General features: G+C 26.7%; 1 protein-coding gene across 2 annotated transcripts in view; it reads left to right on the forward strand.

The window, feature by feature from the left end:
- Rme-8 (receptor mediated endocytosis 8) overlaps window positions 1-19,611 on the forward strand; it is a 175,301-nt gene that overhangs the window by 9,339 nt on the left and 146,351 nt on the right. For both annotated transcript variants that reach the window (XM_087168523.1, XM_087168524.1), the window contains exons 4-6: window positions 616-762; window positions 4,009-4,050; window positions 5,140-5,340. In XM_087168523.1, coding sequence (XP_087024649.1) covers window positions 616-762; window positions 4,009-4,050; window positions 5,140-5,340 — 390 coding nt within the window. The remainder of the gene's footprint in view (window positions 1-615; window positions 763-4,008; window positions 4,051-5,139; window positions 5,341-19,611) is intronic.

The raw sequence follows: 19,611 nt of genomic DNA on the forward strand, positions 1-19,611 counted from the left end.
AAAAATAAAAAACCGTATAATCCGTAGCTGTAATTACCGAAAAAATGTGGAAAGCAAAATCACACGCATGAAAGAGGGGTAGCTAAATGATGTGTGTTTTCATTTTGAGATTCAGTTGTTAAATTATATTGTATTAAAAATGTAAGATTTTAAAAACTTTGCGGAAGTCAATGCAATTACTGTATTGAAAAATAGAACGAAAATTTGTGCGGAAACGAAAACTAAATTTTTTACTTCATTATTCTTTATTTTTCATTATTCTCAAATGAAAATAGAGAAGTCAGAAGAATTTTTTTCCACTCCGAAGTGCGAGAAAGGCATCTTTTTAATGTAATTCTAAAGAAAAGAGAAAATCTTAGGAAAATTTCTGCAGAAAAGAAAATTAAAATTTTTTACTTCCCAAAGGAAAAATCTTTCTGCAAGAACTTTGTATCATTCTGCGACATTGTCGTCGTATCGCCACGATTCTGCCACGAGGGTTAACTTTTACTCAAAAGTGCAGTATAAAAATTTCAAGGGTTCATAATAGTCATACAAATCCTCGATTATTAATGAATGTAAATTTTTGTGCGTATTTTCAAAATATTCTTTCATAATGTGCAATTTTTTTTATAGTGGTTTTATAGTGATTTTATAAACATCACGCCCACTGGAAAAGGACAGACAGGTGATGAATTCATAATTAATATGAAAAAAGGTCGAAAAATTGAGTCCATGAAATTTTCTTCTGAACATAGAGCAGAAATATTAACTGAAGCATTGGTAAGTTAAAATTTTTTGTTCAAACTTAAATTATTCTTTGTTTTGTGTAATTAATAGTTCTAATTAAAATAGGTTTATTAAATCAGGTTAATTTGAATAAACTGATTTTTATTTTTAAAAAAACTTTATTTTAAATCTTTTTTTTAATATTATTTATTTATGGCACCATTGCCATCAGTGACTGCAAAAGTTTCTCAAGAATGGGGGGGAGCTCTATCCCCTGCTTGTATATATGTGTAGTTCTTTATATATTTATATAAATATTTATATACAGTAACGTTAAAAGGTTTACACACTCTGGAATTTTTAAAAATTAACAAATAACAATGTTTTTAAACTGAAAATCACAACAAATTAATTTTATTTTGTTAATTATAAGTACACTTATGTGGTAAGAACTCTAATGTTAGTTATGAATCCGTCCTATCTTGTATTTTTCAAAATATTTTCCTGTAGCCTTAATCACAGCAGCACATAATTTTGCAATACTCTAGTTGAGATCTGGTTCCAGCAACTTCTCCAAAGTTTGTTTTAATTGGTACATTGCATTTTTCTAACATTTCTATAGAGTTTTCCCACAATAGCTCGATAGGATTAATATCTTGGATTGAGGGGGCCAATCCTTGTATTTCGGTACTTTCTTTTCTTTTAATGCAATGTAGTTTCTACATAATTTCGATGAATGTTTCGGATCATTATATTGCTGAAAAACAAATCCTTGGCCAAGGATTCTCTGTCCATATGGAAAAGCGTAATGCTGCAATATTCTGTGATAATGTTTTTTATCCATAATTCCCTCTATTCTAATGCGATCTCCAACTTTGTCACTGGCAAATGTAGAATTCAAAAATTCTACATGTTTTTGTTAACCTTTAACTTTTTAAATCTCTTTTATTTTTGATAAACTTTAATATTTTTACTTTCTGTAAAAATCCAGTTTTTTTAGATATATAATTGAATTAAATTTATTTGGCTATTAACTTTTTCTTAAAATATATTTAACTATATTTATATTTAATGTAGTGAACAAGTTTCCTTTTTTTTTTTTTAGCATTTGTTAAGTTAGTTTCTTTTTGAGCAAACACATGGCAACATCAGTTCTACTATTGGGTTGTAAAGATCCAGAGCAAGTTTCTAATGTTACTTTTCAGTTTAATTTTTTTTCTTCTGCTAATTTGATATATTATGATAAATTAAATTTTTGAACTTTGTTCAATGATGATTCAGATATTTCACACTATGTATAAGTTATTTTTTTCGTAATTATCTTTCAATTTTTGTTAAGGCAATAATATTATTTGAAAATTAATTTTCCTGATGAGTTTTGTGATGATGGCAACGGTGGTGGTTTTGGTGGGGATATAAAAACGAGAGCGTGGGTGAGCGTCTCTCTCTCTCTTCTAATCATGACTTGTAGTTAAAGGCACGTCTGTTTTAAATTTTCTTCAACTGGAGGTAACTTCGCAACGGTGCCATGGGGGCACGTAATTTCCATCTGGAGACATTCTTCGATATCACAATATAAACCATCTAAGCAACTCCGTGTATTATGCAAAAGCGTGCTTTTCACATTGTTCTATTCAACGTTTTAACAATTCATTCGGCCACAATCAATTTCACTTACATTTGGTTCGTAGCGTAAAATCACCAATCATTTTACATGTTTGATAAAATACTTTGGATTTCGCAGGTGCATCTACTGAGCTGGGTTTGGTGAGATTATTGCACTTGCATGTGCAACTCTGCTAGCAGAATATTCTCAATTATTTTGGCAAGATATTCTCAATAAGTTTCAATTAGAGAAATTTGTTCGGTACCTTTCTTTACATTACCTTATTATTACATTCTCGGTGGCAGAATCGTAAGGTCACAGCGACATAGTCGCAGAACACAACCTAGTTCTTGCAAAAAGATTTTTCATTTGGAAAGTAAAAAATTTTGGTTTTCTTTTCTGCAGAAATTTTTGTTATATTTATTATGTGTTTTTTTCTATTTTACACATCCTATTTTTAAAATCCTATATTTTTAATACGATATTGTTTGTTACAACAGCTGAATCTCGAAATGAAAGAAGCACTCATTTAGTAACCCCTTTTCGAAGAGTCTTTGCATGATTTCACAGTCAATCTTTTTTTCAATAGTTACTGCTATGGATTTCACAATTTTTTATTATTCTTTAAGTGTGATGATGATTTACAAAATGTGAAGAAAAAAATAATTAGTGTGTTTTCCCTCTACAAAATGTGAGAATATCAGCCATAATATTAAAATTAAGAAAAAAAATTTAATTCAAATAAAAAAGTTATATTATTTCATTTTAAGCAGAAAGTTATTATTATTATTTTTTTTTTCTTTTAAGTTGGCAGCTTCTGTTATACTAGTAACATGTACATTTGTTATTTTTTAAAAATATCTTGGAGAAAAATATTAGCATAGGCATGTCATAAAAAGCCCGAAAAGATTCTGCCACAGGGATTACAATAATATTAGTGCCTACCAATCTCTTGTTTTATTAAAACATGATCTTCAAAAGTGTAGTTTATTTTAATGTTGAAAATATATTTTTGTATCCTAAGGATTGTTTTTTTTTTTTAAAGCTTTAATTTTATTTAAATAAATGGGTTGGATTATTCTTTTTGGAACCATTTGTAATAAAGATTAAGATATAAATAAACATTATTTAATTTGTCATTTCCAAGTATTATAAGCGTGAAATTAATTTTTTCATCTTTTTGTTATGCTGTTTTTCAGTAGTTAATTATGATACTTTTCTATTTCTTTTTTAATTAATTTGAATCTTGTATTGTCATGAAAGAAATTGAAGTTTGGTGGATGAAAGCAAATAGATTCAAAATCATAAACAGCCTTAACGAAGAATCAAATTTGATAAATAATAAGAAAATATACTTCATTTTTGTTAATTAGGAGCTCTAATGATAAAAAATAAGATAAGATGATAAAAATAATGAGATAATAGTAAGATCGTTAATTTTGTTAATGGCTCAGAGGTTGTGGCATATTTTTCTACTAATTCAACACCTTTACCAAACAAGCAAATTTATATGTTCTTTCATTTAACAGAGATTTCATTTCATTAATAAAGTTTGACTGCCAAGAATTTGAGTTTTGCATTCATTTTAATTGTACAATGATGCTCGTTATTATTTAACTGTACAAATTCTAAAATTAATTTTTCTGTTATTTTTTTATTTTATTTATTTACTTTATTATTATAATTTTTTTTAGAGATTTAGAAGCAAATTTGCTGACTCAACTTATTCTTCTCCTGTAAGTATCCTTCACTTTCATTTTTAAATTTAATTCAGAAATTTACTTTATATTTGTCTTTACATGGAATAATCTACTTTGCTTGAGTTACAGTTTTGAATTTGGAGTTAGGTGTTTGATTGGAAATGTTCAGAATGTTTGCTGGTGTTATGAGGGAGAATTTTTATAGTTATATAATTATAACTATAATAATTTTCCTCTTTTATATAAATATTATACAGTAAAATTTCGCTACAACAATATTTTTGTGACCAAATAAATATATTGTTGTAGAGGGATATATTATATCAAGGGCCTACATGCTTTGGGGACACAATAAATTTTTTTATTTTAATGTCATATATATTATATAAAAAATTAATTTGCAAAGTGTTAATTATGGTTAAATATTAAAAACAATTGAAATGAAATAAGATGGCAAACTGTTTTTATTAAAAATAATTCGATATTTCTATTTGTTTATTCATTACTGTCATGTCAGCCAACAAAGTATGCAGAAATGATTTTTGTTTGTGAATGGTGCTCCACCCACCCTCAGCAGAAAATATTCTCTTTCAGGTGTAATGCTTGTGGTTATTTGTGACTCAGCTTTTAACTTGAAGGAAATAAAATCAGATAATGTTACAACTTCTTAGGAGATAAGGAAACAATTCTAAGAATGGAAGTTCTTTGGGGTGAATCAGCAGTGAGTCTTCTTTTGTCAGAAAAAAATGGCAATGGATAAAATAAGATTTTTTACATTATTTGAAAACCAATAATAAATGGTGAAAATGAGCTCGAGGTAGTTTATAGTGGAATTGCTCGGGGTAGTTTATGGTGGAAGTGGTCCTATATAGAATTTTCAGATTCACCCGATATTTCATGTCTATTTTTTAGCAAATGTAGGTTCGATTTTGGCCAATATAAGCCCTATGTAGACCATTCTAAGACCAATATTGGTCCCTGAGTGCGTGCTAAGGACCCATATCGAGCCAATTTTGAACCCAACTGGGGCCAAGGTAAAATGGTTGTTTTGAGTAGTTTATAGTGGAAAGATTTCACTCTTGGGAAATAAAGTTATGTAAAGTTTTTGTATTTTCTTCTTTCCAGAGATACAGTGCATTAAAGTTACACTGGTCAGATAGTACATTACCCGTTACACTAGAACTGTCTCCAGCAAGCATACAACAAAAAGATGTTACAAGTGGCTCTACAATTGCTTCATACGACTATAAAGATATCCAACAGTTTGTCCTCGTTTCCGACCGAGAAGGGGGATTTGTAGTTGTGTGCAGTGAGTTCGGACGACAGGTATGATAATTTTTTTTAAAGCAATTCTTTTGCATGGTTGTATAATCATAAGAAGTACATTAAATTTGCATGCTTAGTCAATTTATTTGTATGTATATATATACAGTCTAACGTCACATATCCGGACGTCCCTTTTCCGGAAGGGTCGATTTCCCAGACACTTTTTAACAATCAAAATAAACAAACATTTCTTCATCTTCCCCTCTCCTTTAAAAAAAAAAAAAAAAAAAAAAAACAAGTCTTTTGACAGGTTTTTTCCCTTCTCAGCTTCTAGAGATCTATGCATTGAACCCATAATTCAACAGAAAAGAGAACACAGAAGATCTACTAAGACCATGACATTCCTCCTCTGGAATGCAGGAAAGGGAGGAGATTTGTTTTTAAAAGAGCACTACTGAGTCCCCCCCCTCTCCCTTCTTTCCTATGCAGCTGTCTAGTAAAAGAGGCATTTCCTGGAACCTTTTTATTTGAGTGTCAGGGGAAGAAGAAATACTGTGAAAAAGGGTAAACACAGCAAATGTTAAAGTATAGGGGGAATCCCCTTTAGTCACACAAGAAAAAATAAAGAGAACCCAATCAGCATGCCACGCCTTTATGCTTTCTTGATAGCCAATGATGGGAGAGAAAATAAGAATTTGTCACTACCCCGCCTTCAACTTGAATGACAAGTAAGGAGGAAATGAATTTTTCTTCTCCACCTACCCACCTTAATGAATGACGGGAATTTCCCTTTCTTGCTTGAATCGTTCTAGTTCAAAATGGCGGAGAGAGCAATTTATATTTTCATAACTGTGAATTTTTTTCGTTTTCTATATTTATATTTAAAATAGCAATAATTATTTTTTTCTAATATTTTGTTTATGATTGATTAGATATCATTCTAATACTAAAACATTATTGCCCGAAAAATAATGTTTATTTATTTTCTGCTTCTTAGATTCAGATCATTTTAAGCTTTGTTTACCTTGGAGGTCAATTATACAGAAAAATTAAATATACGGACTTCGGGAAGTCCCGCCGATTCTGGATGTGCGACTTTCCACTGTATATATATATATATTGTATTTATTTATTCATTATGATATATATATATATACATACAATATATATATATATATATATATATATATATATATATATATATATATATATATATAGTATGTATATATATAGTATGTATATATATTGTATGTATATATATATATATATATCATAATGAATAAATAAATACAAAAAGGGCAACAACGAAAAAGCATAGAAAATTAAGAAAAACAATAAGTTTTATTTACTGCACATAAGCTACAAGTTGTTGGAAAATGTAAACAAATAGATGGGCAGTACTTTCCTCCTCCCTGTGTTACTTCCTGAGGGAAGTTGTGTCACTTCCTGGGGGAAGTCGTTTCCTGTTGTGTAGCACCTAGAAGGAAGTGGGCGCTTTTGTATTTAGTTATGTTTTTGCTTTGTATGGAGTATGTTTCTTCTTTTGAAGAGTTATGTTCAATTTTGTTGAGTATAGTGTTCTTTCTTTATATTTAAAGTTTTATCATCTTCAGTATAAACATAAACGTACAGTTTTCTGTGAATTGAATTCATCATTTATAATAGATGTTTGCAGTATCTGAAACTTAATAAGTTGGCTCCTATTCTCAACACTGGTTATGGGCCAGGACATTTTAGAAAGGGGGCCCCGTGAACAATTTGTATCGATAATATGAACTTTTACTTTGAAGAACTGGGACAGAAAATGACTTTGCTACCAGTAGACTTTAACTTATTATGTCATGATACTTGGGACTGGTGGAAAAAAGACATTAAAGTTTTGTTATTGGATAAAGGCTGTTTGAAATTTATTGAAGGAAAAGAAGAGTTAGAAGTTTCAGCTACAAAAAGGGAAAAACAGGAATTTGAATTAAGAAAACTGGATCCCACGTTACTAAGACCTATTAATATTTAAGTATATTGTCCAGAAAGATATAGCCCTCGTTCCAAGGTCGATTGTTAGTAGTATATGGGGGGGGGCTACAGGACACTTTTGCCCTTCCCTATATACTACTATTAATTTCCTATTTTTTATATTAAAAAAATTTAAAATAGGCCTATATTTTACATTTTTATATGAAATATTAAACAAAATCAGTATATTTAAAAATCCTGTACCTTATTGAAAATATCGTTTTTTATTTTACATGTAATTCATAATCGTAATATTTATTTTTACCTTTAAAATCAAAAATATATTTTCCACTATTAATTTTTCTTATAGCTTTATCAGATAATTCACCATGACATTTCGAGAGATAAAAATCTTTCTCATCATTGTCTACTTCTAATCTAGCTATAATAGAGTCACCGTATTTTGTATTTATTTTTCTCAGTGATATTAAATTATATTTACCTATCTCGAGTTCATTTAATTTGTATGTTTCAGGAAATCGTTTGAGGTCATTAAATTCTTCCATTTATTTAGAAACATTTTACTACCTATAAATGGAAAGTATTGAAAAAGAGAGAAATGAAAAGTTGTTAGAGCAATTAAAAAATGATCTAAGATTAGTTAAACTACAATCAGAAATTAGGAAAAATAATGAAGTAAAATTAGAAGAAGATATAGGAATACAAAAATCATTGGCCGATTTTCACGAACCTGTACTTCATCAAATGGAAAAACTAGAAACTTCTAGACAACAAAACTTGCTAGGTATAAAAGATGCTGTTGATAATTTATCTTTCACTATGAATGAGACCTATAGATCTTTACCTCAGATAGAGAATCAGTCAGAGGAAGATTATACTGAAGATGTAGGAAGTATGTTTTTAAAAATAGATATAGACAAAAATTTAGATAAAGAATTACTAGAAGAATTAGAATTTGAATTACCTTCAATAATGTGGAATAAAACTGATGAAGATATTGAAGAAGTTATTAAAAGGGCAAAAGCAAAAAGAGATCAATTTAAAAGAGAAAAAGGAAATGAAACCAAAAATAGAAATTTAACAAACAACAAAGATGAGTATCAGAAAAGGATTGATAATGCTGATTATAAAATGAATATGATGAAAAGGTATTTAGAAGCTTTATCAGCCATTAAACAAGGTAGACATTACACAGGAAAAGGTTTAGAAGATAAACTGAATATCTTAGTTGATTTGACAGATAAAATTTGTAAAGGTTCTAAAAGTAAAAAATTATATAATCAAATCGTTATTTTGTTGGATGAATTTTTAAGAGAGAAAACTTTAACGAATGAACAGGTAAAGGAATATTATACAAAATTTCTTCTTTAAATAAATGTATATTGTGAAAAAGGTACACTTGAGCGACAGTCAGATTTCTAAATTGAAATCAGCTTATAAAAATGGTGAAGAACTTAGTTTACAAATAGATAAAAGTAAAACACCCAATTTTGATTTACATTTAACAGCTACACAAATTAACCAAATTGATAAAGGTAAAAGAATTAAAATATCAAAGACTCAACTGAAAAAGAATGGAGGGTTTTTACCATTTTTAGTACCTTTACTTTCTACTTTAGCATTAGGAGCCGCTAGCGGAGCAGCTGGTTGGGGTACTAAAAAAGTATTGGACAAAATTTCTGGATCAGGTAAAAAAAAAAACCTTGTGGAAAGGGAGTCTATCAGCCATGGGAATATCCAACAAAATGATTGAAAACAATATGAAAAATGAAAAAGGATTTAGAGGTATATTTACTATAGATATGTTACCTAAAAAGATAAGAAAATTTGAAAATGGAATTATAAATTTAGATGTATCTACAGGTCCTGGAACTCATTGGGTTTGTTATTATAATGATCCAAAATATAATTTTGTTGAATATTTTGATCCTTTTGGAGAATATAAATATAACAATAGAATAATAAAAAATGATTTTCTTCCTCAAAACATACTAAGTTATTTAAATACTTCTGGAAAAGAAATTAGATATAACGATAGTTTTTTACAAAGTCTGAGTTCTGTAAGATGTGGTTTCTATTGTATGAAATATATAACTGAAAGAAATAAAAATAAATCTCCTATTGAAGTTTTATATTCATTTACTCAAGAACCTAGTAATTTAAATGAAAAAATTGTTCTTTATAAATGAAGTATATTATATTAGATTCGAAAAACGTAGATAAATCTGAAGATTTCACCATTGAGTATTCGAGACCTTTTCATTTTACAGAGATAGCTCTTCAGTCTTTTTCAATGTATATTTCATGGAATAATATTACGGATAAAAACAATAAATTTTCATACTTTGACGGAGCCAAATGGGAAGATTTTATAATTCCAAATGGTCATTATAGTATAAGAGGTTTGAATCGTTATATGGTAAAATATTTTGGAAATGATTCACCTATATTATTTGGAATAATTGAAGAAAGACAAAGGTTTAGTATTAAACTCGAGAAGAATTATAAAATTGATTTATCTAAAAGTGAATTGTACAAAATTTTAGGATTCGAACCCAAAATATATGAAGAGGAAGAGCAAGAAGGTAAATTTATTGCTGATATAGCTAATGGTAATGATAATATTTATATTCACTGTGATATAGTGGATGGAGCTTATATAAATCAGTTTCAATCTCAAGTTATTTATTCTTTTACATCATCAAATCCTCCTGGAAGTTTATATACTAAAGAATTTGATAAACTAATATTTTTTCCGGTTAAATCTGATTCTATTAATCGAATTAGAATGAGAATTACAAATCATAGAGGTGAACTAATTGATTTAAATAAACAAGAAGTACAGTACAAATTTATTGCTAAATAAATGAATAAACAAAGATTGTACAGAAAGAGTAAAAAAATACAAGGAAGAGGCTTCTTTTCAGACTTTATAAGTCCTATTGTAGAAGAAGATCTTGTGAGAGAAAAATGGAATGAAATATTTTCCAAAAATAAAAAACATGGTACTGGATTGAAATTTTTTATTCCTAAATAAATGGATAAAATTTACGATTTGAAAGACACTAGTTATTATTATAATAACGACGTTGAAAGTTTTGAATATAGAGAATTAAAAAGTGAAAATAGAAATAATATTCATGAAAATGCTACATATAATTTCTTTATCAATGATACAAATGCTAATATTTTATATTCTGCAGGATATCTGCAACAAGAATTAAAAATTGTAAAAGGAGATGGAGGTGTAATAAGTAATGAAAATGTTACTCTAGTGAATGGAGGAGGTCTCATAAATTCAAACAGGTTGACTATAGGAAATACTGAAGTTGAATCCACTATAAATTATAAAGCCATTATGAATCAAGTATTAGGGATAATACACTTCACCCCTGATTATTCAACATCAGAAGCTACTAACATGTTCTTTTATGTAGATACAAATGATTCTGTAGATAGAAACAATTTCAAATATAATGGAAATCTGATAGATACTACCAAAATAACTGATTTTTTTAAAAACCTTAAACTAAATGAAAGTTTTAATGAAGGATTTTCAAAAAGATGTAAATTTACTAAAAATAGTCAAACAGTAAAAATATGGATTCCTTTAAAGTATATATTTGATTTCTTTAACGAATATAAAAAAGTAATGACAGGTTTCCAAGTTAAAATAGAAATTCAAAGAAATGATAGTAAAAATATGTTGTATACAGATATTCAAAATCCAGATTTTAAGGTTCTTGTTGAAGATTTATCACTTTGGTTACCTTATGTTAGATTTAAAAATTCAGCATCTGTAAAATTCAATGAATTAAAATTATCAAATACTCCTATAGAAATAAATTGGGATCATTATAACATTATCAAATGTATTTTATAAAAATTCCAGTGGGTCTTATTCTATTCCTGCTACATCTGATGAAGTTTTAAGTTTATATGTCATTCCTCAATATGATGAAAGAAATGAAAACATGAATCAAAATAATATGATGTTTGATCACTTGGATATGATAGAATGTTGGTTAATGATTAATAACATTAAAGTTCCCACTGTAAGTTATATGATGGACTTTAATAAAAATGATTATAATCGATTATATTATGCTCTTTTAGAATCAGGAATGAATAATATAAATTCTGAAACAGGTTGTATGATAAACTATTCAAATTTCAGTAAGTATCCTATAATTTGTTTCAACCTGGTAAACCATGAAAATTATACGAACTTAAGTAATTTAATGATTGAATTCAATTGGAGGTTGAGAAATAATACTACTAAAAATTATGTTTTTTACTTTATTTTGAAAGAAAGAAACAAATGCTCCTTGAATATGTCAACTCAAGATATAAAAATGATTAAAACTCTGAAAACATAAAGGATTTTTTCTATTTTAATAAATGGCTGCTTATTATCCACTTTACGACGATGAAATAAAAGAAGGACCTTTAGGACCACCAGGTGTAGGATTTAAATTAACGAATGATGGTAATTATGATATGGAAAGTAAACTATTAAAAAATGTTTTACATCCTCAGGAAGATAATGATTCTTCAACTAAAAAATATGTAGATGATTTAAAAAATAAGTGTTTGATTCGTAATAACGGTTATTTTAATGCTAAAAATAAATGTATTAGAAATATAGCTACTCCTCTAGAGGACAATGATGCTTCAACTAAAAAATATGTCGATGAATTAAAAGACAAAAGTTTAATACATGATGAAAATAATTTTGATGCTAAAAATAAAATCATATCAAATGTAAAAGAACCTGAAAAAGAAGGCGATGTGGTTACCAAAAAACATCTTGATTATTATTGTATACTGTGGGATAAAATTAATAGAAGTTATTATGCTCACAACGAAAGAATATCGAGTGTGAAATGGCCCATAAATGATACTGACGTTGCTAATAAATATTACGTTGATAATAAAACTTTTTGCGCTACCACAGATAGACTTGTTCAGTTTACAGGTGTGGGTTACAAGACTTTTGAATTCAACGAAACTGCTTCAAAACTTTTAGATTCAAACTTAAAATTATCACAAAACATGTATATGAAAATTACAATTTTTTTAGCCTGTGACAAAATGAATGAAAAGCCAAAAATACGTTTAGAAAAAGTGAAAGAAGTACTTCTTGATAAAGAGATAAATGTTAATGAAGATGCGATAACTATGTTTGCGTATGGAAAGTTAAATGAAGTTTTAACATTATCAGTGCTAACAGGAGGAGGCTGTAAATTAAAGCCTTATTTACATATTGAAAAGATAAATTTTTCTTATGGCCAATGAAATTAATTGGAATGACTTTTCTAGAAAGAAACTTTCAGAAGATGTAATTATAAGTTTAGCAGATTATTTAAAATGGGAATATGTGTTTCAATTTTCTGAATTATCTGAAGTTTTAATCGAACGATATGTACAGCCAAATGATTGGTATATTATTTCTCAATATCAAAAACTCAATGAACCTTTTATTGAAAAACATGCCTCTGATGTAGATTGGGAAAAAATATGTAGATACCAAACCTTATCTATCCGTTTTATTGAGAGACATTTAGATAAAGTGACTTGGTATGAAATATCAAGATTCCAAAGATTGGATTTAAGATTTATAGAAAATTATTCTGACCGTTTAAATATGAATGTTGTATCTAAATATCAAAAATTATCAGTGGACCTTATAAGAAAATTTCAAGATTATGTAAATTGGGATTATATTATACAATATCAAGATATTGATAAAGACTTTGTAATAGAATTTGTTTCTAAAATAGATTTCTGTCTTTTAATAAAAAATAAAAGTAATATATTACCAGAAGAATTTTATAATTCAAACAAAGGAAAGATAGTTTGTATACTTCTTGCGGAAATTTGTCACAATACACGAGTACCGCTATATGAACCATTAAAAGAATAAATTATTTAAAAAAAAAATATTTTTATTTTAATAATAGTTTTTACTCGCAGTAGATTATTTTTTACTCTTAGTAGATTATTTTTTACTCGCAGTAGATTGTTTTTTAATTAATAAATGTATTCTAAAATTGTAATTAAAGACTATAATGAACCGGATGAATTTAAAGATCCAAATCAACATCCTCTATTGCCTATACATCCCTTTAGATTAATCATAAATGGTGCTTCCAACAGTGGAAAATCGAACTTATTAATCAATTTAATTTATGACTATTTACACTTTGATAGACTTTACATGTGTGCAAAAGACATATTTGAATCTAAGTATGAAAAATTACAAGAAAAATACATTCAATTTACAGATGTAGAATTAGAAGATATTCAAAAATGTAAAGGCTTAAAGAATAAAAAAGAAGTTTTGAAAGAATATAAAAAATTTAAAAAAGATCAAGTTTTGTTTTCTTCCAAACTAGATGATTTTATTACCGTAGATGACTTGGATCCTTCCTATATGAATTTAGTTGTATTTGATGATTGTATATGTGAAAAAGATCAACAATCTATAGAAGAATTTTTTATACGAGGAAGAAAGAAAAATACATCCCTTATCTATATAAGTCAGTACTATTATAAAATACCTATAACCATCAGAAGTAACAGCGATTATTTTATATTTTTCGATATGAAACAAAAAAAAAACTAAACAAATAATATGAGAAATAGATGGTCAATTAACAAAAGAAGAATTTAATAAAATGTATAAGAACTGTATCAAAAAACCATATGATTTTTTAGTTTTAGATTTAGTCAATCCTAATATGAGGTACCGAAATAAAGAATTTGTGTATATATAAATGGAAGAATATTTAGAGAAAAGAATTTTTATTCACAGAAAAAGTTATAATTACTATCAAAAGATTAGTATCGCACTATCTATGAGTAAGTTTTTATTTAGTACATCTGGCTTATCTGGTTTTATTTTAATTCCCTTATCAGCTTTAAGTATAGGAGCTGGTGTGATTGAAGTGATCGACAGATCTTTAAATATATCCGAAAGAAAAGAAGAATATAAATATACTTACAAATTTTATAAACAACTACTGAATTTGTTTAAAGCTAATACATTAACTGAAGAAGAAATTCATAAAAAAGAGGCTGAATTTATTCAAAGTTTGAAATATTTTCCTTTAGAGAAATACGTTAAAAAAACTCAATTGAATGGCTACAAATACATATAATTTTTTATTGCCTATAAATGACGTGTAAAAGTAATATATTCAAAGTTGGAAAATTAAGTAAAGACGGAAAGTTCAAATTTTGTTGTAAAGAATGTGGTCAAAAAGGATCTGGCTTTATCAATTCAACAATAAATAATTTACCCTTTGAAATGCATTTACCAGGACATCAATTTACAGGACCTGGAACACAATTATTACATGGAAAGAAAAGATTAAACGATGATTTAACATATAAAGAATGGAGTAAGCCCATTAACAGAGTAGATGAAATAGCATATAAACATGATGTTTGTTACCTTTAAAATAAAGATACTAAAACTAGAAATGATGTATGTGATAAAAATATGATAGAAGAGTTAAATACAATTCCAAATCCTACAATCAGGGAAAGAATAGAAAGAGGAATTGTTAAACCTATTATCAAAGCCAAAAGAACATTTGGTATGGGTATGATTTATTGTTTAAAATGTAAAAATTTTACTAATACTAAAGATGTTTATGAAGAAACTTCTAAAAATGGAAGATTGACGAGGAAAGGTATATGTGAAGTTTGTGGATCTAAAAAAAGTACTTTTTTAAAGAAAACGGGGTCATAAAAGCAGTTTATTATGATCCCGAAAAGGGTTATTGTGGTATCAATGAATTAAAAAGAAAAACAGGTTTATCTCAAAAACAAATTACAGATTTTTTACATGAACAAGATGTTTATACTAGACATAAACCAATTATTCGTAAATTTAGAAGAAGGAGATGTTACGTTTCACATATTGATGATCAATGGCAAGCCGATTTATTATTTATAAAACCATTTAGTAAATATAATAGTGGAGTTAATTATATTTTAACAGTTATTGATATGTTTAGTAAATATGCTTGGGTTATTCCAATAAAAAGAAAAACAGGCGAAGAAGTATCAAATGCTTTCAAGTTAATATTTAAAGAACGAATTCCAGAGAAACTACAAACGGATAAAGGTACGGAATTTATAAATAAAGATACTCAAAAATTATTCAAAGATAATAATATTCACTGGTTTACTACTGAAAATGTTGAAATAAAATGTTCTATTGTTGAAAGATTTAATCGAACAATTAATGGAAAAATAAGAAAATATATGGCTGCAAATAATACAAATAAATACTTAGAAGTACTAGATAAATTAGTTTATAATTATAATAATTCTTATCATCGATCTATTAAAATGACACCCTCACAAGCCAGTCGAACAGAAAATGAAAGTATCATATACAATAATTTATTTTCTAATAAAGAAATAAAGAAACCAAAGTTTAAAATAGGCGATAAAGTTAGAATTTCAAAATATAAAGAAACATTTACCAGAGGTTATCATCCTACATTTACAGAAGAAATTTTTATAATATCTGAAATATTGAAAACAGATCCTATAACTTATAGAGTGAAAGATTTAAATGGTGAAGAAATTAAAGGAACTTATTATGAAAAAGAATTAGTAAAATATAATAAGAAAAATGAAACATATAAGATTGAGAAAATAATAAAAAGAAAAGATAATAAGTTATTCGTAAAATGGCTAGGTTACCCTGAAGAATTTAATAGTTGGATAGATGAAAAAAATATTATGCTAATTTAGGAATCAATTGAATTATATCATTTTTAAATCTTTCAATATCATAATCTTTTAATTTTAAATGATTAAATTTAGTTTCTATATAAGAAATATTTTCTTTTATTCTGTTAAATAAATTAATAGCATTCGGATTATATTGAATTTCATGAGCTATTTTTAAATTAGGATATCTTAATTTTAAATCTCGTATAGTTTTATTATATAAACCTCTTTGACATCTAATAACATAATAATGATAATCAGAATCATTTTTATTCTTTTCTATTATTGTAAACATGTTTAATTTTCTAGGTTGAGATGTTTTAGGTGTTACGTCTTTATATTTTTCATTTTTTATTTTTAAGTCATTCATTTTAATTTTTATTATATCTAATTTCTTTTGAAGTTTATCATTATCATTTTTATATTTTTCATTAAATTCATTAACATAATAATTAATTACAACATCGTTTACTTTTTTAGAAAATTCAGGTGAAATCCAACAAGCTATATTTGTAATTAAATCCTTAGAAACATAAGTCCCATTATATTTTAATTCAATTGCATTTCTACCTTTAATTTCATAAAATAATGAATTTTCTAGAGGGCCCGAATTCGGGCCTTCTAGGATTTTAGCTAAATATAAAATTAACTCTTTAGATTCTTTATTTTCTAACCACTTTTTAAATCTTTTTACCTCCTGATTTACACAGCTTAGAAGCATTGAAATATCCAGTATTTTTATCTATTATTAATTTAAAATCTCCAAACAATCCATAATAATAACTATCTTTAATTTGCTCATAACAAATATCTTTTAAAGAAGTCATTTTATTACGAAACATTTTTATAAATTAATTTTATTATCTATATCCATTTATAATCTCTAATTTCATATGTTATTTTTTCAATTATTAATATAAAATTTTATCAGTAAATATCTTTTAAAGAAGAACCAGTAGTTTCAGTAAGAATATCCTGCATAATTCTGACGATGAAGGAGCAGGCACAACTTTGACCTGCCATTTTTTTCGTAACTAAAGAGCTTATAAAGAAGATTATTATCAGATAAAAAAAATCACACCACTCTCCGGTCAGAATCCCACGAAGCGGTCAATTTTACCGCAAAGTGGCATGAAAAAAGTTTCTTCGATTTCCATCTCGCTGATAAGGTCAGAGAGGAAAGTGTTTTAATTATTATTATGTAAATAAATGGAAAGTCAATATTTAGAAATATTTAATCAGATTAAAAGGAATAGCCTTTCAAATTTAAAAATTACATTTGATAAGGAAGAAGAAAAATATTATTATGATTCAAATGATTTTGATATTTTTTTAAAACAGAGATACACATCTAGAATTAGTTTTTTTAAAAAGTTAAAAAGAAAATTGAACTTGCTTTTTACAGTTGAAGCAGATGAAATGTTTTTAAAATTTTTAGATTATATGTATTTTAAAAAGAGTTTAAATTATAAATATTTTATGAAAAAGATATGTGATTATTATAATATTCCTAATAATATTAAGTTAGGTAGTCCGAAAAAACAAAACATTTATGATGAAATTTGGAATTCGTTTCTTAAAGAGACAGAAAAGTATTTATAAAAACTCCATTTAATAAATGGAAGATAAATTTTGTTGCGATTGTAAGACTTTGAAATCAGCTGACGAATTTTACAAATTTAGAAAATATTTATTTAAAAGATGTATAGATTGTGATCTTAAAAGAAAATATACATATTATGAATGCGAATGTGGCAAAAATTATACTTATTCGCATAAACAAAGACATTTTAGAAGTAATTTTCATATAAAGCGTATGAACTCCTTTTTATAAAAAGTATTTATAAATTTTCTTCCTTATAAATGAGTAACATGACAAAGGAGTTCAAACACTTGAGTAATGTACTCTCAACTTTCAGTATTAAAAAACTAAGAGAATTGATAACTAAACTTAAAATTCCTGTCCTGACTGATAAGAGATTAAAATCACATATTATTGAATCAGTAGTTTCTTATATCAAAAGTACAGGAAATTATAAATCTGTTTTATCAGATTATTTAGGATTAGATGCTACTAACTATTTAGATCGTAAGAGGAAAATATTTATAAATCATCCAGAAAGAAGAAAGAGAATCAAGAATTTATTTGATTCTTATAATTTAAAATATAAAGATGGTCAATTTATACCAAAAGTAGAAAAAAATATTTTAACTGAAACTAATTTAAATGCTTTGTATAGGCCTCAAAAAATAAAAGATAAGGTAAAAGTAGAGGTAAATCTTAAAAATTTCTTTAAACCAGATTATAAAATTATTGAATTCAGAGGTCAATATATTGAAAAATATAAAGTTTATAGAAAACAATATAGAGTGGTAGGATCTAAAATTTTACCTGAACAATACTATAATATTTTAAGAAATATATTTAAAAGGGCTATTGGAAATATTATAGGAAAAGTAGATGTAATTATACATAATCCTAAATTAAATGTACCTTTTCATGATAAAATGATGTCAACGAAAACTGCTTTTAATGAATACATTGATAAATTATCCAACCAAATTGAATATAAAGAACTCAATATAACAGAGTGTATATTTGATTTTAATGTCATCGCATTACCTCATGGTGGTAGACACAAGGCTTTAAAAATGTATTCTGAAACAGATCCAGCAAAAAAGAAAAGTATTTGTCAAATAAAAAATGATGATAATATATGTTTGGCTAGATCAATTGTAACAGCTTTAGCTATCCAAAATCCTGAACTGTTAAGTGATAAATTATGTACTGAAAAATTATCAAGTAATGAAATAATTTATATTAAGAAAGGTCGTGTTTTACAAAAAACATTAGCTATAAAATTACATGATGTATGTAAAATTCCTTTAGAAGTGTGTAGTTTAGAAGAAGTTAAAATATTTGAAAATTTTTTAGACATTCAGATCAATATAGTTTGTAGAGAAAATGGTAATGAAATTATATATAATGGTGATTATAAATCAACATGTATTTTTATATATAAGAATAGAAATCATTTCGATGTCATTACATCAATGACAGGATTTTTAGGTAAGAATAATTATTGTAATTATTGTAAAGTGGGTTATAAACGTTCAAATCAACATAAATGTCCTTTAAAATGTGATAGGTGTTTTGTTAAAGAATCTAATTGTGAAGGAGAGGAAATATTTTGTAAAAAATGTAACCGTAAATTTAAAGGAAAAGGTTGTTATAATAATCATAAAAAAGAATTTTCAGAGATACCTAGTGTTTGTAAAGTTTTATGGAAATGTTTAAAATGTAAAAGAAATATTAATAGAGAGGACAGAGACCCTGATGATCATATATGTGGTGAATATCGTTGTAATAATTGTTGGAAATGGGTTATAAAAGGTCATGAGTGTTTCATGAAATATGAAAAAAGTAAAGGAGGTGTATGTGAAAATAATTGTGTAAAAAATAAATGTAATAAAAAAAATGGTGTGTAAAATGTAAAGATGATTATACAGAAAAATACTTATTTTTTGATGTTGAAACCCAACAAGATACAGGAATTCATGAAGTGAATCTAGTTATATGTCATGATTTTCATGGAAACGAAA

The sequence above is a fragment of the Parasteatoda tepidariorum genome, chromosome 7 (assembly GCF_982258835.1).
Source record: "Parasteatoda tepidariorum strain Cologne lab strain chromosome 7, Ptep-v5.0, whole genome shotgun sequence".
NCBI classification, from domain to species: domain Eukaryota; kingdom Metazoa; phylum Arthropoda; class Arachnida; order Araneae; family Theridiidae; genus Parasteatoda; species Parasteatoda tepidariorum.